Below are 26858 nucleotides of genomic sequence, written 5' to 3' on the forward strand. Positions count from 1 at the left end.
TTTGTGTGATGCTCGAGCTTGACAGTACCGCAACACTATAAACACGAATACAAGCGAAACGATAGAGTTTAGCTCGCCGGTACTAACCTCATAAAGCCGCGACGATACAGGGTCCAAGTCAGTCTTTCCGATACGCTGGAGCCACACTTCTTGCCGAGCGGCATTGTCTTTTCCTCGCGGAAGCGAAAGTAGCTTCTTTCCTCTGCTGTACCTGCTTTTGCAACCGCTGGCGCAACAGGTCGGCATCCCGAAACGTGCAGGATTAGCGTGCACACCCTCATGCGCGGTCGAACTCCGGCTACACAACAATACCAAGCGCGCACGCCTAGCCACAAACAAACACCGCGAAAGTGGACAAACAAAATGGCGTTGGCGATACCTTCACAAAGGCTAGTGCGTCATGCTGCAGATTCTTAGCACCGCCGAGTTTATCACACAGACAGCAGTGGCGCTGCCATCGAGAGCGACACCGCTGAGCGCGTCTGCATCCAAACGGTGGGCTATCGCGTTGAGTATTGCCTGCTTGCGGTGATGTCCTTTGCCTGCCACTTGCTTATATACACGTCACATCGTCGTATTTAACGTTACTTTTTATATAATTTTTCTTTCTCAATCATTCTTTCGGTGCATCACCTAGAACCGCAGTGCCCAGATGCGCTTTAACGGAAACATGAGCACAAGCTCATCTTTGCGGCCAGGAGCCATACAGCCCCTCAACTAGCGTCGTTTACTATCTGCAATGCACGCGAGGGGAGAGGAGTCTGCACATTGACACGAATGGCGCTACTTTAGTTTATTTTTCAGGGACTTTACGGTTGCCGTCGGGCCGTGCCGACGGACGCTGGTCGCGACTTGCGTCAGACTAGAGAGTGCGCGCGTTTTGTTAACGTAGCTTCGCTGTGCCCAGCGTGTGCGTGCGTCAGCGCTACATTGGAGTATAATGGGCCCTTCATGATGCGCTCGTGGCCATTTTGCTAGCTCCGCATATACCAAACTTGGTGTTACGTGATGTCAATAGATGACGAAAGTATATGACTGGTGCAAACATGATAATTTTGACACGCATGTCATGTAAGAACATGATAACATACCACGCTCAGAGCGTGCTCGTGGCCGTTTTGACAGCTCCACTTATAGTAAATTTGGTATCACGTAATGTTAATAGATAACGAAGGTAAACGACTCATCCAAAAATGATAATCATGACATGGAAGTCATGTACGGCATCATTACTTCCACCTCATAACGTTTTGCTGATTTTAAAGTGTCATATCAATATTTCTCATTCATGCTTCGCATATCATAGAATCCAACTGTACGTGGGATCTGCCATTTTTTTTTCTTTCTTCAAACCACTCTGCGAAGTCATGCTCTTCCGACCTTGCCATACACGAGAAAAAGAGCCGCTTAGCCAAATCCCTGAGATTTTTCAAATGTAAAGCAAGGGACTTCGCTCTAAAGAACGCCATCGTCGTGTAACTTCGTTAAAAGTTTACCGGAAGGCACGCAACGGTTGTTTGCAACGCTGAATATGCTAAAAAATGCACTCAAACGAAACTAGGGTCATAAAGAATAACCAGGGCAAAAAGAATAAGTCGTCATCGCAACGTAAAAAAAACGTGGTCATTCCCTGCATAGTTTTGGAGGAAATGCGACCCTAGCTTTATTTGAGGGCTACTTGGCAATGGAAGTCGACAAGCTTTCATTTGTTAAGACGCGTCTAAGAGACTACAATTGCCAACATTGCGCACCATTGAAGTGAGCGCAATAGTATTTGGAGGAGATAGATAGATAGATAGATAGATATGTGGGGTTTAACGTTTCAAAACCACCATATGATTATGAGGGACGCCGTAGTGGAGGGATTTGGAAATTTCGACTACCTGGGGTTTTTCAACGTGCACCCAAATCTGAGCACACGGGGCACCTTGTAAAGGTGACGTTGATGAACCAACTATTATGACCATTTCGGACATGACGTAGAAGCCATGGACGTTCTATTCATTTGTGAGCAGCTGATGAAACTTCCGTCAACAAAGAAGCTTGCAGAAAAGTTGATATATCAAAAGAAGTTTATCACTGATCTGACGGCGATTTCTTTGTTGAAAGCAGAGGCTGGCATAAGCTTGCTTGTTGGGGCGTATCAGATATGCAAATTTATGCTTAACAAAGTCAGCCCATACGAGAAGAATTCAACCTTAGTTCCGACTAACACTAAACGGGGATGGACGATTCAAGGCCCGATATTATGCGAACAGAATTCTACGGGGGTTGTTACGCACATCTGCGTTCTTTGCGCGAGTGGCGATGGCTCGTAGGTGCCTTTATCATTGCGACAATTCTCTCATCTCGAAGTTGGCAGCTGTTAAACAGGTAAAAACAACGACAACGAGAATGACACACTCCAACAATTCAACGAGAAAATACATCACAAGGATCAGCAATTCGAACCAGGTTCCGGAAACTCGGCGGCAGTTTTGGTTTCAAGTAACATTCACGCTCGTATACCGGTTACTGGGCATCTTAAGTTCCGGTTGAACGGAGTGAAGTTGATGTGAATGTTCGCATTTATTGGCTTGCGCACGTTTTTACGAAGAAAAAAGTTTGATACCACTGCAAAGAACTTCTCTTTTGTTTACAAGTCTTTTGTTGTTCCTTACTTTGTTATTTTTAAATCAGGCGAAGCGCGGAAAGTGATTGGCTTGCCTCCGCTCCTTGTCTCCCCTCGCTCAGCGATATTAGAAGTTCGATCGCACTCAGTTATCTCGCTCGTTGGTGGTGCGGCCAGCGTGACAACTATGGGAAAGATAAGACAGCAAGTTGTGGCGGGCAGAGAACGGAAGCCGCAGTGAGCTACACCGAACAAGTCTACCTTGCATTCAACGAAGATGGCTAAATCAGGCAAGGCATGTTTTCCGCGGTGGTGTGGTGCGCTAGCCCGGGGATTTCTAGTTCCACGAAGGTTCCTCAACGTTCCCTAAAGGCAACGGGTGAGCACAAGAATTAGGACCTATTAATTGAGCAGGTATTAATTTTGCATGAGCACATGAGTAAACCCAGTTGTCTACAAGCCTGGCTGGACTGAGAGAAGCGCAGTGTCGCTTGACTAATGGGTCAAGCCAACCTGCTTTGGAAAAAATTTGTTTATTGAAAAGCTTGCAAAGAATTCGACTTGGCTCGGCTACACAGTTTTAGCTTTTAAGCATCTTTAACATATAGCGTGCAGTTCAAATGGTGTCAAATGATAATAAGCTGTTTTAATTTTTGTATTGTGACTTAGACTTGCCCTTGGCATAAATTTTTTTTTGCGTGTATGAGTAATAAATGCGCACTGGTAGGCCGCTTCCTCCTCATGAAATTCTTGCAGCTGCGGATTGAAAATTTGTGAGTGTTTACTTTTAATACTTCCACTCAAATACACCGATGAACCAAACGCTTCTAAAATTTAGTGCAGAGAATGTCGATGAATCCAACGTTTTGACAAGTGAACTTTTCTTCGTCAAGGCAACGCTGTTGCCCTGACGAAGGCAATTCCGCTTGCCGAAACACTGTTTTCAGCAACGTTCTTTCTCGAAAAACATCTGATCGCTTCAAGCCTCTCTGTGCCTCTGAACTTCAGTCTCGTTCAATGCTCAAGTTCTGTTAGAAAACTATGCGTGCCATCAGAACCAAGGTGACCAAGATAAATGCGACTTCTCCTACTCGCGATTGTTGATAATTTTTGCATTGGCTTGGATATTTTGGGCTCATTTTGCTGATTATGTGCCTACATCATTTGTAAGATAAGCTGTTTTTATAAATATACATTTTTGCACTACGTGTATGTCCGTTTTTTAAACAGAACGTGCAGTAAAAAAGCTCATTTTACTCACAGAAGAGTTGTTGGCTGGGAATGTGTGTGGAGCAGCAACAGAAAGGTATACTTGAGCGTCGATGAGATGCTAAACCAATACTGTGCATTGTATCAACGTCGGACGTAGATCGCATGTTTACTACAAATTCTATGTCCCGGCTGTGGCGGGTGCATTTCCGATGGAGGCGGAAATGCTGTAGGCCCATATGCATATATTTGGGTGCACGTTAAAGAACCCCAGGAGGGAAAAATTACCGGAGCCCTCCGCTACGGCGTCCCTCATATTCACATGGTGGTTTTGGGACGTTGAACCCCCATATCAATCAATCAATTACTCGTGTCGATTAACTTTTGTCGTACTAACAAATACATGAGCTAATCTTTCGTCTCTTCAGAACACAGGAACAAAATTTAAAAAGATAATTAACAAAATTATACTAGTGGCAGCATCACCCAAGCGGCCAGCGGTTTGAAAGAAGGCACGAGCGCATTACGCTTGCATGCGAAGTGGGGAATGAGGGCTTCCGCGCAACCCTCTTCCTCTCAATTTTTCGTAATTTCATTATATTTGATTACCTCACCAGTGATGCCATGAAAGAAATTTTGTGTTTGTGATTTTTTTAGTAGGATGCACGGCAACTGACAGTCGTAAAAGCGGCGCTGCCGCTGCGGATGAGCTTGCGAGAGTGAATACCGGATAAGAGAGAGAACCCAGTTGACGGACATACCGGAAAAGTTTCTCTCGAGCAAGAGAGCACATGTATCGACGACAAGCGCAATATCATAATACGGTCACACCTTGAAGAAGCCCAGCTCATGCATTTGCGCCAATAAAATACCAGTGCTACTGCCGAACCAGTACCTCACCGCATATTTGTTTGTGGTCACTGAAAAGTGTGCTTAATGGAAGGTGCAGCGTTAGCCATGATTCGTGCTGATCGGTGTAGTGAGAGCCGAGTAAGCAGTGGAACGTGCGATTGTCGAGTGTTTTACGTGTGCTTGGTTTCGAGCGAAAGTGCAAAGGGCACCACAGGCGCTTCAGCCATGTGACCGTTCGCATAACCAACGCCTCCTCTATTTTATCAATGCCGGCCAAATGCGCCCGGTCGAGCTGTTCACCATACTCTCCTCTAGCCTTTCCCCGCACTCTCCCATCGCCTAGCCTTCAGGTGTGCTTTGCGGTTCTGGGGGAGAGTAGCCCCCCATGCAGTGCCTCATGAAGGACATCATACGAAGTAATTTTTTTTTATCAAGCTGTTTACATATCCGAGGGGCGGCGTCTTGCATTCTTTGTATTTAAAGTATTAGTCAAGCTGGCTTTGTGAAATATAGGGTGTTTTAAAAAAGGGTGTTGCCGTTGGGGGCGCTATCGGGGCAACTAATGCGGAAGCCTCACTGCAACGTTTATCCATGCGCTGCTCTGTGATGCGGCGGTGGCATTGTCTCGAGCCAGAAAGAAGCAGCATGAAGCAGCGAATCTGATAGACATATGATATCGGTGCGGGAAAAACGTCTATCGCACCTTCGGAAGAAAGGTGCTCGGAGGCGCGTGTGAGCGAGCTGCGCGACCCCTCATTAGCATTGCATCACGACCACTTCCTAAATTAAAGGGCCACTACCCAGGTTTGACAAGTTAGCGCTGACAAGTGCAATGTGGAGACGAGGCGTTCATGATCACGTCTGCCGAAATTTGCAACGCTACGCGTTGCCGTAATGGGTCAAATTTCAAGATGAACACTGCTCCCCCTCTCTTCTGCTGGCGCACGCTCAGAGAATGAGGCCATGACGTGCGCGTATGAATGGCCCTACGTACACGACAAAGCAGTGACGTTAGTCCTCTACGTAGACGACTCTGCTCTGATGTTGCAAACAGTGGCACGTGACATGGCAAAAATTATTTAACACAACATGCATAGCATATGTATTTGTTGCTTTAAGAGATTAATAAAACTTGAAATAAATAATAAGACGCAATAAAAAAAATTGTGCGCGTTTTTCTTTCATTTTCCCCCGTGAAATGCTACGAGATGCGGGGTTAATGAGCCAGCGTTTCACATGCGTTCGTGTCCCCACGGTCAGCGCATTGAACAGATAACCACCGTGGAACACTCCTGTGCGTTCGCGCAATCATTATGCTCATCTATTCTACCGCGTCTAAGCCAGCGTTTCCAAACCATCCCGCAGAAACAGGCAGAAGACCACAAAATAACGCTGGTAAACAAAGAAATGCCGCTCACGTGCTCGGGGGTTGCACTTCTTTGGGCACGTCATGTGCACGTGACCTCTTGGTCAGATGCCGGAGAGGGTGAAGAAGAGATTTGGCTTGCGAGGGCTACGCGGAGGAGCGGCAAGGGTTTCGAGCTCGCCTTCTCCCATCCTCGTTTCGCGCCACTTCAGAAAACTCGTTTTCTCTGCTCGTAATGAACAAAAAAATTTTTGTGGCAAAATGTTTCTCATCGAACACCCAACAACTTCCACTGTCTAACTAAAATTGGGTATGGGGCCTGGTGAGTGTACCTTTAAGGCAGACCGATGGCTCCCTCTGAGAAGCGAGCGTTTGCACTGGCGTTGGCATAACTCTAGGCGAATTGAAATTTTGAAAGTGAATTATGCTTTGTCTGTGCTTTAAAAGACTATGAACGTGTTTAGCAAGTGTATAGACAAATTCTACTATACATGTGGTGGTGCTGTCGTCACGCGTTTGTTTTCGCGTGGTAGGCAAAAGCCACGGTGCATACAGGTGCTGCTGCGTTGTCGCTGGTGCGCGCGCTGTTTGTCCCCGTGCAAATAAAAAGAAAACGTGGTCTACCGACGAGCTTTAATAAAGATTTGCGCAGGAATCGCACAAAAAATGGGCCAGGTCTTTTTTTTCTTTTTTAATGTTCTGTTTACGATCGTCATCGCAAGAAGATTAGCGGCTAGAGAACATATAGAAAAGAAGTGTACACTTAAGGGCTAGTTTTTTATTTTTAGACACAATATTGATGAGATCTCATAGACAATAATGCAAGAAAGGTATAAGGAAAGTTGATAGACCTAATTCCAATGCATATGTGAATAAATAAAAAAGTGGATGAATTTATTACTTGCCGCGGGCCAACCGGCACCCTTCGTCGCAGGTTATATATATATATATATATATATATATATATATATATATATATATATATATATATATATATATATATATATATATATATATAGAGCGCATAACAACTTCTTGTGTTTTCCCGGCGTTTCGACGGGAGCCTCAACTTTTTCAAGGCGCATTGACTAATAATCATGCTGCAGGCATTGGGCTGTTCTTTCACTTTGACGGCCCGTGGCCGCGGATGGAAGGAAAAGTTGGCTCATCCTGGCGACCATCCCAGGGGAAGGATGGACCATTCCGTCACCATCCGGATGGAAGGGCCAGGTAAGATTTTCTTTAACAGGATTACACTGCAGCGCTCAAGTTCAGTACCGAAGAGCTGCATTTGTGTTTAGAAATGTACTGAACAGCTGCGATGATGTCCCATAAAGAATACCCACAAGTATTTGATGCTGTACCCTTGAATTGTTTAATTACTCTATACTGTACTCTTGAATTTTGGAGGGGTTTGTGTTTGCTCTGAGAAGGATGTCCTCCAGGTTTTATCCCTGCGGTACGCCACGTGAGATGGCTTGACGAAAATTGAAGCAAACACCTCCGAAATTCAGTCAGGGTGCCATCCCCGCGGAAAAGCTCGATGCAAGGTATGCCCACAGATGGTCACAACACGTGAATCCAAAGCGAACTTCTCGGATTTCAAATTCTGCATAACTCAAAGCCTTATTTGTGACTCCAGTAACGTAATATACATGCTACATTCCAACATCTGCGGACAAGAATATATCAGCCAAACAGACACGCCATTTCGGCTGTGGTTTAATAATCACCAGTACCACGCCAATTCATTGCCGAAGCTGCCTTTATCTAAACATCTGCGTTTGCCAAACCACAGTTCTGAAAATATCAGCGTAACTCTTTTACAGTCAGGTTTCTCAAACATGTGCGAGCGCGAACAGCGTGAGGCTTACTTTATTTTCCAATTTAGAACATTAGTAGCCGGCATAAACGAGGATCCCGGAAGACTTTCCTGTCTCCGAGAAGTAAGCCTGGAGGAAATTGGTGACAGATTCATAGCTGGAGACGATGCTTGTTTTTTTCTGACTCGTACGTGTACACTGCCCTTTCTTGTGTTTTTTCTTCTTTATATATATTTTTCGTGTATATACAAAGTGTTTACGCTCGCCTACCACTTGACAGCCATTGAGGGAAAACGGGCGAAGATGAAAGGTAAGAGAGAGAGAGAGAGAGAGAGATAGATGAAGGGCAAAGAGCCAACCAACCCATTAAGGGGAAACTCTTTCCTTACGCACCACGTCGCGGGCCCCTCCCGCCACCACGGCGACAATCTTAGGTAACCCGACACACGTCTAGAGCTGTCCAGCACAGGATAAGAAGCGTATGTGGACTTACACCGACATTTGGATGTGCACAGTCTGGTTTCGTGCTCAGTGTTCACAGTGCTTTTTTTTAGTTCTCTCTCACTCTCGCAAACATGTTTCAAGGCGAGAGGGACGCGGCAGCAACGAAGTTTGAACGTCTGTGTTAGTATAACTCATCCTATGACGAAGAGAGGACCCCTCCCGAGACTATTGGGATTTATCTTTGTTGGCAACGCTCCCGTTGTGCCATATCCCTTCACGAAGAGTAACTGGCCCATTGAATTAATACTTTCTATATATATATATATATATATATATATATATATATATATATATATATATATATATATATATATATATATATATGAGATCTAACAGACAGTAATGCCAAGGAATGTACAGGGGAAGTTATTAGAACCAATACAATGTAAATAAGAAGAAAGAAAAGTGGACTGCTCACGGCTGGTCATTTTTTCATCCACTTTTCTTTCTTCTTTTTTACATTCCATTGGTTCTAATAACTTCCCCTGTACATTCCTTGGCATTACTGTCTGCTAGATCTCATAAATATTGTGTTAAAACACGGAAAAACGAGCCCTTAGGTATACACTTCTTTCCCTTAATTTATATATATATATATATATATATATATATATATATATATATTGTAAGGACGAGAAATAAGACACAACGCCTTTGCTGCAGGCCGGCTGTTCTTATTCTGCTTCGTCTTCGTCCTCCTAGCATGCGAGTCTGTGCCAGAGAGAGTTCCAGTTTCGGTTTTCGTCATTACACTCGGCCATGACTGCTAGCGCGCAAAGGGCAATTTTCTCTGGAGGGCGGCACTGGGAGTGCCGTGGTAGTCTGTCATGTGCACGCCTCGAGCTGTCCTGTGGAACTGTCCTGTACTCTGGTGGACGACCCTGGCTGTGTCGAGGTGGTCGTTGCAGGTCGCGTCCGCGCGGCAAGTTAATGTAGTCACCTGGAGAATGTAAACCCAGCAGGTGATACTGGCTGGTGCGGAGTGATCGCATTGGTGGCGGACCATCGCGATGACTACCCCTTCGCTGCTTGGATGACATTGCAGGGACACCAGTATGCAGTACTGCGGCCCACACTGAGCGGGGACGCCTGCGTTGTTCAGAGCGAGGGAAGGTACGATGGGCTATATCGATAGATATCAGCGACATCGCTGTGTAGACTTTGCGCGTAGACTTGCGACGCAAGTCGTGCTCTAGCGTCTTCGCTGATGCACTGCTGGTCGAAGTGGAGGTTTTTGCCAATCCGTCACGTGCGTTCATGTCGACATGGCCAGTTGCCTCGCCATCCGGAGCAACCGTGAACTGCACCGGAATGACTTCGATGGCATCCTCCTCAGGTGGAGTAGGCACTTGTGGCTCGTTAGGGGAGACGGCATTTGGCAAGTTACGAGCGTCCACGCACTCGGCCAATGACGGCAAAGGTGGCAGGGGATGGTGCGGCTCCTTACTATGGGTCAAACTGGCCGTTGTGACGTGTGCTTGGTCTCCGGCTGGTTGTGAAAGAGCCGCCGTCGTCACGCAGCAGGTCAATGGATCCAGGCCATTTGGGGCTGACCAGCTTGGAGGCTGGCTCACTGGCTTCTGTGCTTTATAGGCGGTCCTAAGTTGGGTCAAGGGTAATTGTGTGTCAGGTGTCGACGCGGAGTCAGAGATCTGCCCGGAGGAGTACACCGTCCAGCTTGTCTCGATGATTGCCGCAGGGTACTCTGGGAAGCTGTCCGGGGAGGGGGCACGCGGCACAGCTGTAGGGGGGCGCGGCGCCTCGTGAGGTTGATCTCCGAGGTAGGGCAGGTTGGCAGAGGGTGCAGCTGCCTCGTCGTTGTGCTTCTCAATAGCCCCTTGCTCGGTAGTGGCGAGGGTAGAATGAGAGGTAGCAGTGAGGTCAGACTCAATTCTTCCAAACGCAGCAATGAGCTTGGCGCTCCAGTCCGCCCAGGACTGCTGCCGCACGCCTTCGTACCTGTGCCACGCAGCAGCAGGATTTTGAAGGCGGTCTAAGGCCACGCACCACTTCTGATTGTCGCTCCATCCCTTGCGAGCTCCGAGAGCATTGATGGTAGCCACCCAATCGACGGCATCGTCCTGGAAGCCGCGAAACTCGGGTAGCTCGGAGGCAGCCGGTGGTGGTGTCACGGCAGGCGAAGCTCCAGAAAATAGCGACGCCACACAGCCAAGTTGGTGTGAAAGAGCCGCGAGAGTATACTGGAGCTTGCTGCGGCTCTCGGGGGAAGTTGTTGAATGGTCTTGCGAGGCGGCCGCGGCCAACGCCTCATCGATAATGTGAAGTCCCGGCAAGGCAGCAGGGAATATCGCAGAACTCGACGCTGTCAGGGCGCCGACCTCGAGGCGGAGTCGCGCAATGGTGCGCGAAAGCTCGGTGGCACTCTCGGGCGGCCCACATGCGGAGCCAGTGGGGACGTGTTCCCCGATCAGCGTACTCACTGCTGTGGTACCCTCGGCCGAGGGAGCTTGAACAGCACCCCTGAGCGGCTGAGGTGCCGATGAAGCACTGAGCAGGACGTTGTCGCAGTGGGAAGCGTGAACGGCATTCCCGGTCAACGACAGGCCATGTACTGTCGTGGTGGGGCCGGGGCAAGCCTGCCCAGGAGCCATCGAGAAGGCCTGGACGCCGTCCCCGAATGGCGGCACAGGTGCTCCCGGCTGCAGGAGGGCTGTCGGCTCCATTATCGAGGAAGCGTGAACAGCGTTTTTACGATGAGAGAACCACGCTGCCGATGATCCACGAGGGTACGGACAGGTGGCTTGTGCCGCAGGGTTCACTTGTCGACCTGTGCTCACGGCACAATCCGTGGCGAAGGACGCGTAGACGGTGTCCCTTTTCATGAAGAAATACCGGTGATGGGTATACTAAAGCCGCCGAGGAGGCCTTGGCGCCATCCCCGAACGGTGGTGGCAGTGGCGGCAGGTGAACAGCTGCTGAGGAGGCCTTGACGCCGTCCCCAAGCGACGCTTACCGCATCTGCACGTCGGCGGGCGTCCTGGATGACGAAGCCGGGACGTATGACGTCTTCTTCATCGACTGCGCCATTGTAAGGACGAGAAATAAGACACAACGCCTTTGCTGCAGGCCGGCTGTTCTTATTCTGCTTCGTCTTCGTCCTCCTAGCATGCGAGTCTGTGCCAGAGAGAGTTCCAGTTTCGGTTTTCGTCATTACAATATATATATATATATATATATATATATATATATATAGAGAGAGAGAGAGAGAGAGAGAGAGAGAGAGGATTGACTGTGACTGAAAGTGTGCGGTGTGTGCCGGCCCTGCACGTTGTTCTCACTTATTGTTCTGTTGTTGTCACTATTGTTGGTTCAGAAGATTGAGCCCACTATAGCCACATGTTTATTCTGTAATATACAACGGCTGCACGCTTTTCACGCTTAGACAGGCAAGGGGGGGGGAGGCGTGAGCTATTGTTCATCAGTAGAAGATTTTCAGGGTGCATGCAATAAATTGACGCTTATTCTTTACTAATTTCTTTGGACGAGGAGGTTACCTTATTAGCAACAGACACAGATACGCAGGGGTGATTAGATGAAATACGAATTGTGCAGGTTCTACGTCATTGGGTGTTTCGTCTCTCTTCTGAAATGGTTGTTGCATGATAGCAGTAAAAAGTCAATAGATTCATTCATATTACAATCATGAACGTCCCTAGTATCATATTATTGCCACCAAGGCTGGATCTAGATAAAAGTAACGTGCCACTCTCTCCACATTTTGTTAACCCCCCCATGTAAATAGTTAACTGATCCTGTGTCATGGTTCGCAATCATGAAGTCGTGTGACCTTTTAGCATACAGTGACTGTACAAAAAAACATGTAGTCAGGAGCACAGATGCGAAATCCTGTGTCGAGCCTGCGTGACGTCTGTATTTCTGCCTCGCCGATGATTCGCATTCACAACATTCTTTTGTAAAAATGAAAACCATCATTCGTAGCAATATATTTGAAAAAAAAAACCGCAACTGCGTCTGGCAAACCTGACACGGCACTACTAATTACTGCAGGTAAGTAGATGTACACTGATGCATTCATGCATATATGTGATATTAACAGGCAAATCACACAAAACAGTGGAATTGAAATCGTGGCCGCACGCAGTGAAAGCAGATACGTATAAATTGCAACACAGCACCGCCACGCGAAAGCTCATCTCTCGGGCTTATACATCAACCAAAATGTTGATCGACGCGCGAAGCGTTCAACTTCTGTTCTTGCGCCATATTGATAGGTCTGAGTGCACATTGGGTCAGCAAACAGTTTGCGGAGCTTCACGAACTCGAGACAGCCCTGGAAATACTCTCGGACTTTGGTTCGTGGAGTGACACGCCGCAAGACCGATTAACTGGTATCATTTGAGCCCTTCTCGGTAAACCGCGGGTGTTTCGCTTCCCAAAAATTTGGAGATATCAGCTTGTCAGAGATATGTTCAGGCCCCCAAAACCACATACGTTTCTCCCATGTCCTTCCGCTGTGAGTGATTTCGGTTATTTCTAGAATGAGGTGCACGCATTTCAGTGACTGCAGCCCGTCCTGAGCTGTTCGAAAAGCATGTGTATTCGCCCGCTAACGTTACATGGGTATTTCAACGTGCCTACACTAGCATTTACATTTTGTTAGTGTGAACTGTCGCCAGCTGCGCGCTCGGGCAGCAGCACCTGTTAGCAGTTTAATATGATTGATTTTACCAATCAGAACTTATGCTTGCTATTTTGCGATATACAATGAATCCTACTCATCTTAGTCGTTAACTAATTTTACACATGGAGACTGGCTGCTATTAACTTTATTGAACACTACACTGTTGTTCAAGTGAATGCAAACGGGCATCAAGATTAAGTATGCTACCCATTAGTTTGCGATGGAGAGATCTGCCTCCAAGGAAATAGTGAATGATTTTGCACATATTTTTCACGTGTAGTTAGGGTAAAGAGATAATGCGAAACAAACTTAGAAAGGTTCATTGTTACTCAAGAGCTTAGTAACACAGCTGCTCTTTAGAAAATGAGAATTTCTTATATGTGGTAGCGGTGTACATTATTGCCCCAGCAGTACACAGGTTGGATTTATTTTGTTACAATGTAAGAAACACGGTGCTGGAATATGAGAACTGTAGCATATATTCAAAACAGTGCATGAATGTCGTCAAAATGTGCTTTACTTGAGCTCCATGTACTTAATTTTCAGGTTCAGTATGCAATTACAGAATGTATAATAAAACATCAGTATAACAATTTTCAATATTTATGGATCACTTTATATCTCGTTGCCTTCCATATATTTCTTTTCTCTAATGTTTTCCGAAAATAATATTCTCAACTTCTTCTATAGAACGCTACCATTAGCAAAAGTACTCTTCTTTAATGTATGGCAAATGTTAAACCTCGATAAATTATAAAAAAAGATTTCGTTTGTACCCTTTATTGGAATCCAAACATTAACACTGGGATCGCCCACTCTTAGTTCTCTGTCATTTTTCATTGTTTTGCATGTACCAGCGCTGCCAGTATATAAAAAAATGGCAGATCACGTACAGTGGAAATCGATTATATGTGAAGCGCGAGTGAGGAAGATTGATATGTCACTCTAGAGAGAGAGAAAGAGAGAGAAGAAATGTAGGAAAGGTAGGGAGGTTAACTAGACTATGCGTCCAGTTTGCTACCCTACACATGGGGAGGGGGAGGGGAGTAAAAAAGAGAGAGAAGAATAGACACATGTCACATCACACACACAATGCCGAGTTTCACAGGTGGTCCCTCAATGAAGTTGCTGTCAAGTATCTCAGGAGGGCTCGTGTGGATTTTTGTGCTGATGTGCTGCGCGTTCAGGCTCCTAAGATCTTTGCTTCATTAAATGGCCGGTCGTCGAGTCTATTCAAGGCACACTGGAGAGTCCGGCGATCTTTATCAAATTGGGCACATTGGCACAAGGGATGTTCCATAGTCTCTATACACTTGCAGCTTTCACACATGGATGAATCTGCCATGCCAATGCGATGGCTGAATGACTTAGTAAACGCTACCCCAGTCCACAGCCGGCACAGCATTGTAGCGTCACGTCGAGAAATCTTGGGTGGCAGTTGTTTCTGGAGTAATGACTTAGGGTTCTTAGGGCGTTGATTGGAGTTAGGTGGAGAATTCTAGTGCGCAAGCGTGGCATTATGCGCGATGTGATGAAGTTCTCTAGCTGCGTCTACTCTTGACAAGGGTATTAGCAGTGTGGGTGCTCCATCGTGGGCACATCGGGCAGCGTCGTCGGCGAGGTGGTTACCAGTCATGCCACAGTGGCCCGGCAACCATTGCAAAACAATGTCAAGTCCTTGATCAGCGGTGCGATGACAAATGTAATTAATACGATACACCACCTGGTGGTAGTTTTCATGTCGTAGACTTCGCACGCATTGAAGAGCTGCCTTGGAGTCACAAAATATGGCCCATCTACTGGGGAATTCTTGCGTAACAAACTCTACAGCGGCTCAAAGAGTGGGGAGCTTGGATCGCGTAGATGTCGCGACGTGTGATGTCTTGAAGTTGATAGTGATTGATCGAGATGGTATGACAAAAACACTTGTCGAACTTGCCGAGACCGAACCGTCCGTGTAAACATGAATTCAGTTAGCATACGACAAATGTCCAGTGAGATCTGCTTGAGGGCTGCAGATGACAGGCTTGCCTTTTTAGATATTCCCGGCACTTCAAGGTGCACAGTGGGTCTTTTCATGCACCACTCTGCAGATAGTGGTATGGTTGCGGGTGAGAATCTCCACGAGATGGAATTCTGGTAAGCCGCAACAACTTTGAAAAACGCTGCCTTTGGTCTTTCTAGTGGCAAGCTAGCAAGGTGGTGGTTAGGCACTCTGGATATGTGACGGATATGTGTCCGGAGTGTGTCGACAGTTATATATGTCGTGATTGGATGGTCTTTAGCAATACCAATCGTTGCTAACGTATTAGCGCACCGAGGTAGCCCCAAGCATGTGCAGAGGACTCGGCCTTGCATGCTTTGCAGGACCCTGATGTTAGTTTTTCCGGCGTTGAAAAGCACGGGCGTGCTATACCGCAAATATCCCAAGAAGAACGCTCTGGACAGCTGAAGCATAGATGACACTGATGTGCCCCACGTTTGACCAGCGAGAAATCTCATCACGTGTGTGATAGAGCTGAGCCTCTTCTTCAAGTGCGAGATGTGAGCACTCCACGAGAGATCTTTATCGATAATGACGCCCAGGAATCGATGACGTCTTGTATACGAAAGGTTCACGTTGTCGATGGAAACAGGATAATAGATCATGGGCTTGCGGGTAAAAGGGACTAAGGCGCACTTCTTGGTGGAAATTGTGAGGCGTCGAGCACGGAGGTACGTTGACGTTATTCTCGCAGCTTTTTGGAGCCGTGCGCGTACCTGGGGTCGTGTCACTGTTGAAGCCCAGATCCATGTATCATCAGCGAATGTAGAGAGATTGACTGATCGTGGTAGACTTTGTACAAGGCCGATGATCGTGAGGTTAAACAGCATAGGGCTAAGAATCCCGCCTTGTGGAACGCCACGAGCGGTATAATGATCAACAGTGCGGCCTTCCGCAGTAAGCACGAAGAAGGATCTTCTCTGTAGGTAGCTCCGAATCCATCGAAACATTTCTCCACCGATTCCAATGTTCGCCAAGTTATTTAGGATGACATCGTGCGTTACGTTGTCATATGCACCTTTCACATCTAGGAACATGGCAACCGAGATGCGCTTGAGGTATTTCTGTTGTTGCACAGAGGCTACGAGGTCGATGACATTATCAATAGAAGAGCGGCCTCTTCGAAAACCAGCCATAGCCTCTGGGTATATATAGCGTTCAAGGTACTACTCGAGGCGTGTCAGAACCATTATTTTCATTATTTTCCCCACGCAGCTGGATAGCGCAACGGGTCGATATGATGTCAGATCAAGCGGTAACTTCCCAGGTTTGAGGATTGGTACCAAGCGGCTGAGTTTTCACCTTTCAGGAACGACGCAATCGTTCCATGACTGGTTGTAGCATTTTAGTAGCTGGTCTCGGCCGCGTCTTCCAAGACGGCATAAAGCAGCGTATGTAATACCGTCCGGCCCCGGTGACGATGAACGTCTGCAGGTGGCTAGAGCTGCATCTAGTTCCTCGAGTGAGAAAAGCATATTCAGTTCAGAAACTCGTGCTACAGGAACATCCCCGAGAACTTCGTCACTCATGGTAACCACAGTGCCCGCAATCCTCACGCAGAAATCTTCAGCAACGTCTACCTGCAGGTGGCTTTGACGGAGAGCCAATGTGCTGAATGGACGTTGTTGTGGAGTCGAGCCAAGCCCACGCACCGTCCTCCATATATGGAACGCAGGCTTGCGAGGATCGAGTGATTCACAAAATTTCGTCCACCATTAATCCTCCAGCTTGTCCATTCGATGTTGGTTTTTCCTTTGTAGACGTCGAGCGTCTCTGAGGTCATGAATCGAACTAGTGCGCCTGTACCTCCTCTCAGCCCGCCTACGAATCGTTCGTAGTCGTTCAGGTTCTATATCAAAATCTGCACGCTTTGATGTGTATTTAAAGGCGCAAGTAACCTCTTCTATCACATTTTTCATTACCTCCCCGAGGTCGCACGCGCTATCATCGCATGCATCTTCAACACTTTTTTGTACATTGTTCAATTAACTCTTCTGTTGATGAGGAGGAATTCGCAAAACCTGTGACCTTCAGATACGTTGGATTATGATGACTGCCGTGGGTCTCAATATCAGCGAACCGTCGCACTTGTTGGGTGAATCACCGTGACACCAATGCAAGATCTAAGCAACTGCTATATCTCGAACCACGCAAATACGTCGGACTGCCATCATTCATAACGTTAACTTCGTGGCGTGAGGCGAATTCAGCAAATTTCCGGTCTCTGGAATCAATCTTTGTGCTTCCCCAAAGCAAGTGTTGAGCATTGTAATCACTGTCACGCAGTTTATTCACGTACAGACCTGCTGGAAGGCCGAGGAACGCCAGAAGAGCGAGGAACGCCAACAGGCCGAAAATACAAAACAAACGCAAGCTCGGGTCGCGCGTGCACCAACGCTGTGGCTTGCCGTTTCATGCTGCTTCGTCGTCGTTCGCATAGTTCCCTACATTGGCCCCCGGTGAATAGCGTAGCCAACCTGGCGACTTAAGGCGTAGTCACTATAGCGGGGTCCTAATACGGCTTCAGGCGACTCACATGCACAATTTCTCGGCCACGACGGCGTAAGTCATGAGACTGTGTCAATGGCTCAATCTCATAATTGACGGGTGACGTACGGGCGAGAATGCGGTAGGGCCCGTGGTATCGTGCCAGTAATTTCGACGAAAGGCCAGGAGTGCTCGGTGGAACCCAGAGCCAAACGAGAGCACCAGTCGTGAAAGTAGAGAGATGTCGGTCGGTGTCAAGCCGTAGCTTCTGGTGGCCTTGGTCCTCGGTTGTCAGAGAACGGGCCAATCGTCTGCAATCTTCTGCGTACCTGGCAGCATCAGAAATTGCAGTGTACTCAGAGGAGTCGGGCGTGTATGGGAGGATAGTGTCCAGCGTGCACGATGGTTCGCGTCCGTACAACAGAAAGAAAGGGGAAAACCCTGTTGTCGCGTGCGTAGCGGTGTTATACGCATACGTGACGAATGGAAGGACATTGTCCCAATTAGTCTGGTCTGAAGCTGTGTACATCGTCAACATATCACCGAGAGTGCGATTAAATCGTTCTGTGAGGCCATTCGTCTGCGGGTGATATGCTGTCGTCAGGCGATGAACCATGTTGCACTGAGCGAGCAACGCTTGAATGGCGTCAGACAAGAAAACACGCCCCCGGTCGCTCAAAAGTTCGCGGGGAGCACCATGGCGAAGAACAAAGTTGCGCAGGATGAAAAACGCAACTTCCCTCGCGGTTGCTGCGGGTAGTGCTGCCGTCTCCGCGTAACGCGTGAGGTGGTCCACGCCGACAATTATCCACCTATTTCCAGAAGACGACGTGGGAAGTGGTCCGTATAAGTCGATACCGACGCGGTCAAACGGACGCGCTGGACAAGGCAGAGGCTGAAGTGTACCGGCAGGGCGTTGAGGTGGGACTTTACGTCGCTGGCATGCAGCACAAGCACGTACGCACTTGCGGACAAATGTGTACATGCCGCGCCAGTAGTACCGCTGACGTAGACGGTTGTACGTTTTGAGAGCGCCAGCGTGAGCGCTTTGCGGGTCGTTGTGGAAAGCAGTACAGATTTCCGAGCGCATGTGGTTGGGTATCACTAGCAGCCACTTCCTACCTTCAGACGTGTAATTCCGCAGATAGAGTAGGTCGTCTCGAATAGCGAAATGTGTGGCTGGACGGCGGATAGTTCTTGACACTAAATTAGCTAACGGATCAGTCAAAAAGGCGAGGAGTTGGGAAATCCACACATCTTTGCGTTGTTCCGATGCCATGTCTGTGAAGTCGATTGGTGTTATGACAGCTGAAGAAGGTGACGAGGAGGCTGGGTCAGCCGGTAGCGGCGAGCGGGATAGCGCATCAGCGTCGGAGTGCTTGCGGCCGGATCGGTATACAACACGAATGTCGTATTCCTGTAGGCGGAGCGCCCAACGACCAAGGCGCCCCGACGGGTCTTTGAGCGTTGATAGCCAGCATAGAGCGTGGTGGTCCGTGACGACTTCGAAAGGGCGGCCATAAAGGTATGGGCGGAACTTCGTCAAAGCCCAGACAATTGCGAGGCACTCTTTCTCCGTGACGGAATAATTACACTCGGCTTTCTTGAGGGCTCAACTCGCGTAAGCGACCACGTATTCTTGGTACCCTGGTTTTCGTTGAGCCAATACAGCACCAAGACCGACACCACTGGCGTCGGTGTGGACCTCCGTAGGCGCATCAGGGTCAAAATGACGTAGTATTGGAGGTGATAATAATAACCGCCGAAGCGCGGTGAAGGATTCGTCGCACTCTTTTGACCAAGCAAAAATGCCTTTGGAAGTTGTCAACAGGTTTGTAAGAGGCGTGATGATGGAAGAGAAGTTGCGCACATATTGACGAAAGTATGAGCACAGGCCGATAAAACTTCGAAGTGTCTTGATGGAATTGGGCTTCGGATAGTCGGCCACGGCGCGGAGTTTCGCCGGATCCGGGAGAACACCCTCTTTGCAGACGACGTGACCCAGTATAGTGAGCTGACGTGCGGCAAAATGGCACTTCTTGATGTTAAGTTGAAGGCCAGCAGAGGTGAGACTTGTGAGAATAGCACGAAGACGAACAAGGTGAGTGGAAAAGTCGCGAGAAAAAACGACGATATCGTCTAGGTAGCAAAGGCACGTGTTCCACTTGTAGCCGCGAAGGATGGTGTCCATCATCCGTTCGAAGGTAGCTGGGGCGTTGCAGAGTCCAAACGGCATGACGTTAAACTCATACAGCCCATCAGGTGTTACAAATGCAGTCTTCGATCGGTCAGGATCAGCCATTGGAACTTGCCAATATGCTGAGCGTAAATCTAAGGAGGAGAAATATTCTGCCCCTTGCAAGCAATCGAGAGCGTCGTCGATTCGTGGCAACGGGTACACATCCTTCCGAGTTATCTTATTGAGCCGGCGGTAGTCGACACAGAATCGGATAGACCCATCCTTTTTGCGCACAAGTACAACAGAGGACGACCAAGGGCTCTGCGATGGCTGGATGACACCACGCTTGAGCATATCGTCGACTTGCTCGTTGATAATACGGCGCTCTTCCGCTGAAACTCGATATGGTCGTTGGCGTAAGGGAGCATGAGTACCGGTGTCAATGTGGTGCGTGATGTTCGCTGTGCGACCCAAAGATGGTTGAGCGCAATCGAAGACAGAACGGAACTCTCGAAGAAGGGACAAGAGTTCGCTTCTTTGTGTCGGCGATAGCTCAGCGGCAACAGAGGGCTGGAATGAGTCTGGCGCGGGCAGTGTGGCCACAGGTGGCGTCATAGCATTGAGCTGGAGGTGAGGTGGGCTTTCGGCGAACTCTAGAGGGCGCAAGAAGTTAACGTCTTGTATGTTACCCAAACATTCTCCGCGAAGTAAGGTAACTGGCGACGATAGCGAGTTCGCGACGAGCATGGTGGTAGCACCGAATTCCACGGTGAGTACGGCAAAGGGCAGGTGTAGGCTACGGCGGCGGGTAAATACGTCAGACGGAGTGAACAAAACAGTTCCGGCAGGAGCGGCCGTACAGGTCAGGGCTACAAGGGCGGATGTTCTCGGTGCTATTTCCGTGTCTGCAACAACGACAAGTTTGTAAGCTTCAGAAAGAGAATCCACCAAACAAGAGGTTGGCAGCGGTGTAAGGGCAACTTCTGCACGTGAGGAATCTATGATGGCCCGATGACGCGAAAGAAAGTCCCATTCAAGAATGACTTCGTGGGAGCAGGATGCCAGCACAAAAAATTCAATGGCATAAAGTTCACCTCGGATAATGACACGTGCAGTGCACACAGCTGTAGGTTCTATGCACTGCGAGTTGGCCGTGTGGAGCATCAGGCCCGAAAGAGGCGTCGTCACCTTTTTCAACTTGCGGCATAAAGTCTCACAGATTATGGAAATGGCGGCCCCTGTGTCGATAAGCGCTTGTGCGGCGGTCCCCTCAACATTGACGTCAATAACGTTTTGCGGCGAGAAAGATGGAGGCCTTAGGCAGTTCGAATTGTATGCAGCTGTTGCCTCCGGAGCTGCAGCGATCAGTTTCCCTCTTCCGTAGCAGGTCGGCGACGCATAGGTGACAGGGAGCGTCGTCGTGGCGATGGTGACCGATGGTTTGCGTAGGGTCGAGGACCGTCAGTGGTGTACCTTGATGGCGTCCTAGACGACGACGCCATTGGCCTGCCCACGGCGTCGACTGGAGGGGGATCTCGGCGACAGTGGCGGGCGACGTGTCCAGCGATACCACAGGCGAAACAGATGGGCCTATTATCCGGCGTCCTCCAAGCGTCTGAGCGACGGTAAAATGGAGCTGAAGATCTCGCGTAGGGATACGGCGCCGCAATTGGGGTTGTAGGCACGACATAGGGTGGCGTGACAGGTTGAGCATACGGCATACGCTGTTGCGTAGGCCGAGCAGCGACGGCGGCGTACGTGAGAGGCGTTGTGACTGGTGGTTGCTGATGCACCGGCGGAAGGGCTTCAGCGACTTGGGTCCGAATGACGTGTTGGAGGTCCGGTGCCAAAGCTTGCGTGGGCTCATGTGTCAGTGGCAGCAGTGACAGCTGGCGCGCTACCTCTTCGCGGACGAAGTCCTTGATTGTCGAAAGCAGCGGCTGCTGGTCGGTAGGATGGGCAGCTAGGTTCAAGCTTGCGAGCGTGTCTGGCGTCGTGAGGGCTTGACGAGCAATTGTGCGCTGCCTACGCAATTCATCGAAGCTTTGACAGAGGGAAACGAGGACAGCAATGGTGGGGGGATTTCTTGCAAGCAACATCTGAAAGGCGCCGTCGTCAATGCCTTTCAATATGTGCCTGATTTTTTCTTCCTCAGGCATGGTAGAGTTGATGCGGTTGCATAGATGCAACACATCTTCAATGTAGCCCGTGTAGGTCTCGCCTGGTTGCTGCGCACGGGGACGTAAACGGTGCTCGGCTTGAAGCTTGCGTGCCGCAGGTCGTCCAAAGACGTCCGTAATAGCCGTCTTGAATGCAGACCACGTAGTAATGTCAGCTGCGTGGTTATTAAACCACAGTTGCGCGGTGTCCGCAAGGTAGAATGTGACGTAGCCCAGCTTACTTGAGTCGTCCCATTTGTTACTTGCGCCGACTTTGTCGTACCTCGCCAACCAATCTTCGACGTCCGACTCAGTGAAGCCCGTGAAGATAGGAGGGTCTCGTTGAGGATACACGGCACCGCAAGTGACATGGACGGTCGAAGGTCCCACCTGGAGAGGCGTCTCGGTGGCCATGTTCGTGTCACGTAGAGGGGGAAGTTTAAGGGAGCGAAGTTCCAGGTTTGTACGGGAGTCCACACACCTCCACCAGATGTCACGCAGTTTATTCACGTACAGACCTACTGGAAGGCCGAGGAACGCCAGAAGAGCGAGGAACGCCAACAGGCCGAAAATACAAAACAAACGCAAGCTCGGGTCGCGCGTGCACCAACGCTGTGGCTTGCCGTTTCATGCTGCTTCGTCGTCGTTCGCATAGTTCCCTACATCACCAATAACAATCCAGAGCCCAGGTGTAGTGGTCAAGATGTCATGTAGTTTTTCACCATCAAACTGGCCAGATGCATAATGTATGCGCCGATAAGCGTGAAGGCTACCTTCTTTGCAACGTGGAGGCATACGTTATGGGGTTTCCGTTTCCGTTATGGGGTTGCACCAAATGTGGAATGTAGGTTAAATCTGTGCGGATATATATAATTACTTTGCTGGGCTCACCACAAGTCTATGAAGTGAAGGCTTCGTAGCCAGAAAGCTTTATCGCTTTTGACAAATTTGGTTCACATATTACTAATAGAGGAAATATGTTGCGGAAAACGTAGTGTCGAAAACATGAGATCCGTGATTTAAGTCCTCTGGAATTCCACTGTAAAACTGTCGCATTACGTACTTCGTCTCGGAATGAAGGCAGTGAACGAGCCATTTTGTCTATGCAAAGCTGGCAAGCACAAGACTCGGGGCATCCAATACTTGCCCTGCGCATCGTGCTGTAGGCGTGTTCGTGTTGCCTATAAGCGTGCGAATGGCATTGATGAGAGACTTGATCATCGTCAAATTTCATGGTCACGCTCTGTCGCCTCATCTTGGCGAGATGCTGAAAGTGGTGCTACCGGTGCACGTTCCAGTTTTTATGCAGGGGTTATCCTTGGAAGGGATAGCCATGCCTCTTCCAGAGCCTCCTTTTTAGGGGCAGCATTCTCAGTGCACGTGTTCCTTCTGTCCGGTGGTGGTGGTGGTGACGCCGATTCAACGAAAGGAGGCTTTACAGAAGGCTTGATACTGTGGGCAGGCTTTCTAGACGAGCGTCTGCGACGAGAACAATGTCGCCTGACGACAACAACGACTTCTCGGTGAGTCGAACGGTCCCTCACCATTTTCTTCAAAACCGAAATCTCTGGCCTTATTTTCGGACACTCTTTTGATGTGGCGTCATGGGGTCCTTGGCAATTCGGGTAATTATAGGAATTACCCTTACAGTTGTCCGCAGAGTGGGTGCACCACAACGAGAACATGTTGTAGGATTTCCACAGATAGTGCTCACATGACCAAACTTCTGACATTTTCAGCACTGAAGCGGCTTAGGGACAAATGGCCGCACAGCATGTCGGAAATGACCCACCCTAACATGTGTCGGCAGGCAATCACTCTTAAAGTCTATCTTCACACATCTCGACTTTCCTAGACGGCACACCTGTAGTCTTTGGGGCGCATCATTAGCAGGCTTAATAAGAATCGGCCGATCTTCGTTCGAGATGGTCACATCGATGTCATATATGACACCCGTAGTTGCCTGATTTCCTAGAGGAATGATAGCGTGAACATTCATGCCACCGAGGACGGTGACTATGCTCAGTGAATCTAACGCTGACGCTTCAGCGACGTCCACTGGTACAACATTTTTCCGGAGATTTGTTCTGATATCCTTAATACTGTTCGGCAACAGTGCCTCGAGCTCTGAAGATACAGCTTGCCTGTTCAGTAGTCTCATGTTGATGAATGGTTGCGTAGGCAATAGGACGGTGTACCTCGGTGGGCTTTGCGGGGCCCTCTCAACACATGCGTCCATGGATGCCCTGAGCATCCTCCGCTTTGCTTTCTGGCTCATGACGGTCACGTTATCGTCGTCGGAGCTGTCGGCGCTCTCGGCAGTGTTACTAAGGGTAGCCTCGCTGTCACTGGAAAGGCAGTTTTGCTTCCTTGAGGCTGCCAGCGCTGTCGCCGGCAAATCGGGAGGGTGTGCAGATGAGTCCACTTCCATCACCGCCGAATAGGGAACTATGTTCCCAGTATAAATGCGAAAATAGGAGAAAAGTCTAAAGATGAACGGCAAACACTCAGCTACAGCAACACTTCGTCTTCCATATGTCACTCAAAAATCATCAAAATGTTACGAGGTGGAAGTAAATGATGCCGTACATGGCTTACGTGTCATGATTTTCATGTTTGGATGTGTCGTTTACCTTCGTCATCTATTCACTTCACGTGATACCAAACATAGTATATGTGGAGCTAGCAAAACGGCCGTGAGCACGCTTTGAGCGTGGTATGTTGTCATTTTCTTAATTGAGACGCTTTTCTGCATTATCAAGTTTGCACCAGTCATATACCTTCGTCATCCACTGACGTAACGTAACGCCAAACTTCGTTTTTGTGCAGCTAGCAAAACGGCCGCGAGCGCATCATCAGTGTGGCATGTAGTAATCTTGTTACATGACACGCATGTCGTGATTATCACGTTTGGATGCGTCATTTACCTATGTCGTCCATTTGCGTCACGTAATACCGAGTTTGGTACATGTGAAGCTCGCGAAATAGCCACGAGCGCATCATGAGCATAGCATGTAGTCATGTTGTTACATGACACGCATATCATCTTTATCGTGTTTGCACCAGTATTACGCTTCCGTCATCCATTCACGTACTGTAATACCAAATTTGGTATATGTGATGCTAGCGAAACCGCTGCGAGCGCATGAGCGTGGCATGTAGTCATGTTGTTACATGACACGCATGTTATGATTTTCATGTTAGGGTCGGTCACTTGCGTACGACATGCAATCATGTCATACCATACCATTTTTGCAACATGCCATGTGAACGAAACCACTGCAAGAGCTGCAGGACCATGAAATGTAAATCATGGAATTCATGATCGTCTTGTTATGACTAGCCAAATATGTTCTTCATACAGTCATGTTATGCCATACCGTGTTTGGTATTGCTGGCATTAACTAAACGGCCAGGAGAGCTAAAGGTCGTAGGCGGCTAGATAGAATGATAGATAGATACGCTCAAAGTCACCGAAGTTCGCTAAGAAATGCTTCGCATTGAAAACCAGCACGTGTTCTAGTGGTGCTGGTATATAAAAAACCAGCACCGGCCTTTAAAAACGGGTGCTGGTCATAATATAGTCGCACGTTGTGCCAGACAGGGGTGCACCCCTAGTCTGACGTCACTCTCCTAAAGCGCCATCGTTCAAGGCGCGCACGAGAAATACCCGAGGCTGTTGCCGTCCACGAAAGGAACATTCAATGTGTAAGCACTCTGCCACTTGATTTGTTTGAAGAATAAACCACCATTTGATGTCACACAAGTTACTAAATATTGTAGTCTAATCTATTTTCAGTTTTTTGAAAGCCTATACATCCTTGCCTTTGTCGATAAACTTTTCATTTCGCGATCAGCGGCCGTCTTCGTTCCCTTTTCATTCGTACCGTCCTTGTGCTGTCTTCTTAGGCTCAATGATTGACACTTGTCTAAAGAGTATTTCCTAAAGCGCTTACGAAATATGGCTGAATGTTTCACTCTTACATGCGACTCAAAATCTTCTGATAACATCAACGATAGCGTAATGACCACACACTCTCCCCTGTAATCTCAGTATTCGAAAGGATTGAAGTACTCTGACAATACTAGTGAACGTTTGCGTTCTACTTTCATCGAAAAGCGAACGGAAATTACCAGCCGGATTGGACCATCCGGCAATCAGAAAAAAACTTTTCAGTGGACTGCCCGGAACGGCACTGCATCTTTGATAACGTACCATATTACACGAAGACTACTTGTTTGCTTCGGAATCTGTTTCCACGTCTTCAGAAACCATGCATGGCTTTCTTTATTTTAAAGGCATGGTCACTCTTTTATTTTTATACTTTTTATGAAATATTTCACTTGAATGCAGCCTCATGGCTTTCACCACTTTTGCTCTGAGCAGCTCTACGGTCAAGCGTTTGATGCCGCAGTGCAATGACGTTTTCACGAAAAGCAGGTGTAACTTCATGCTTTCTCATAAAATTGCAGATCCAGCGTATCTGACAACAGCTGTGTGCATGGTGCAAGCCGCAGTGGTTGTGCTCAAGGAGAAAGACAAGATGATAGTGAAGTGAGTGAATTAAGCTGCATTCTTTACTGCAGTTAAGGCATGCATTGATCGTCTCAAGCTAAAGCTCCTTACGTGATACTTTAGCTTCTGTTTATATAGCTGACATGCTTACGCTGGAACAATCCATAATTAGGCCACTACAGTACCGACTTTCGATGCTGAGCGTGTGTCTTCACACTTGACGTTCTCACCATACGTTTACACCATAAATTCACACCTGGCCGTGTGTCTGATAATCAAGCCAAAGTAGTAGCACTGATCTATTGAATTTTCAATGTTATGTTTATTTAAAATGCGTAAACATTTTTCTGCACATTTACTAGAAAACTGTCCATCCGTCCATCTGGCTCTCAAGTCGATCGCTGCAATATGTATACATCAACTCTTAGGGTTCATTGTGCATTCA

At 48.2% G+C, this 26858-nt stretch overlaps 1 protein-coding gene across 1 annotated transcript in view; it reads left to right on the plus strand.

The window, feature by feature from the left end:
* Positions 1–26858, plus strand: part of LOC142771937 (saccharopine dehydrogenase-like oxidoreductase) — an 84858-nt gene that overhangs the window by 56828 nt on the left and 1172 nt on the right. The window contains exons 10-11 of the mRNA XM_075873942.1: positions 7145–7268; positions 26371–26452. Coding sequence (XP_075730057.1) covers positions 7145–7268; positions 26371–26452 — 206 coding nt within the window. The remainder of the gene's footprint in view (positions 1–7144; positions 7269–26370; positions 26453–26858) is intronic.

Source organism: Rhipicephalus microplus, chromosome 9 (assembly GCF_043290135.1).
Source record: "Rhipicephalus microplus isolate Deutch F79 chromosome 9, USDA_Rmic, whole genome shotgun sequence".
Lineage (NCBI taxonomy): Eukaryota > Metazoa > Arthropoda > Arachnida > Ixodida > Ixodidae > Rhipicephalus > Rhipicephalus microplus.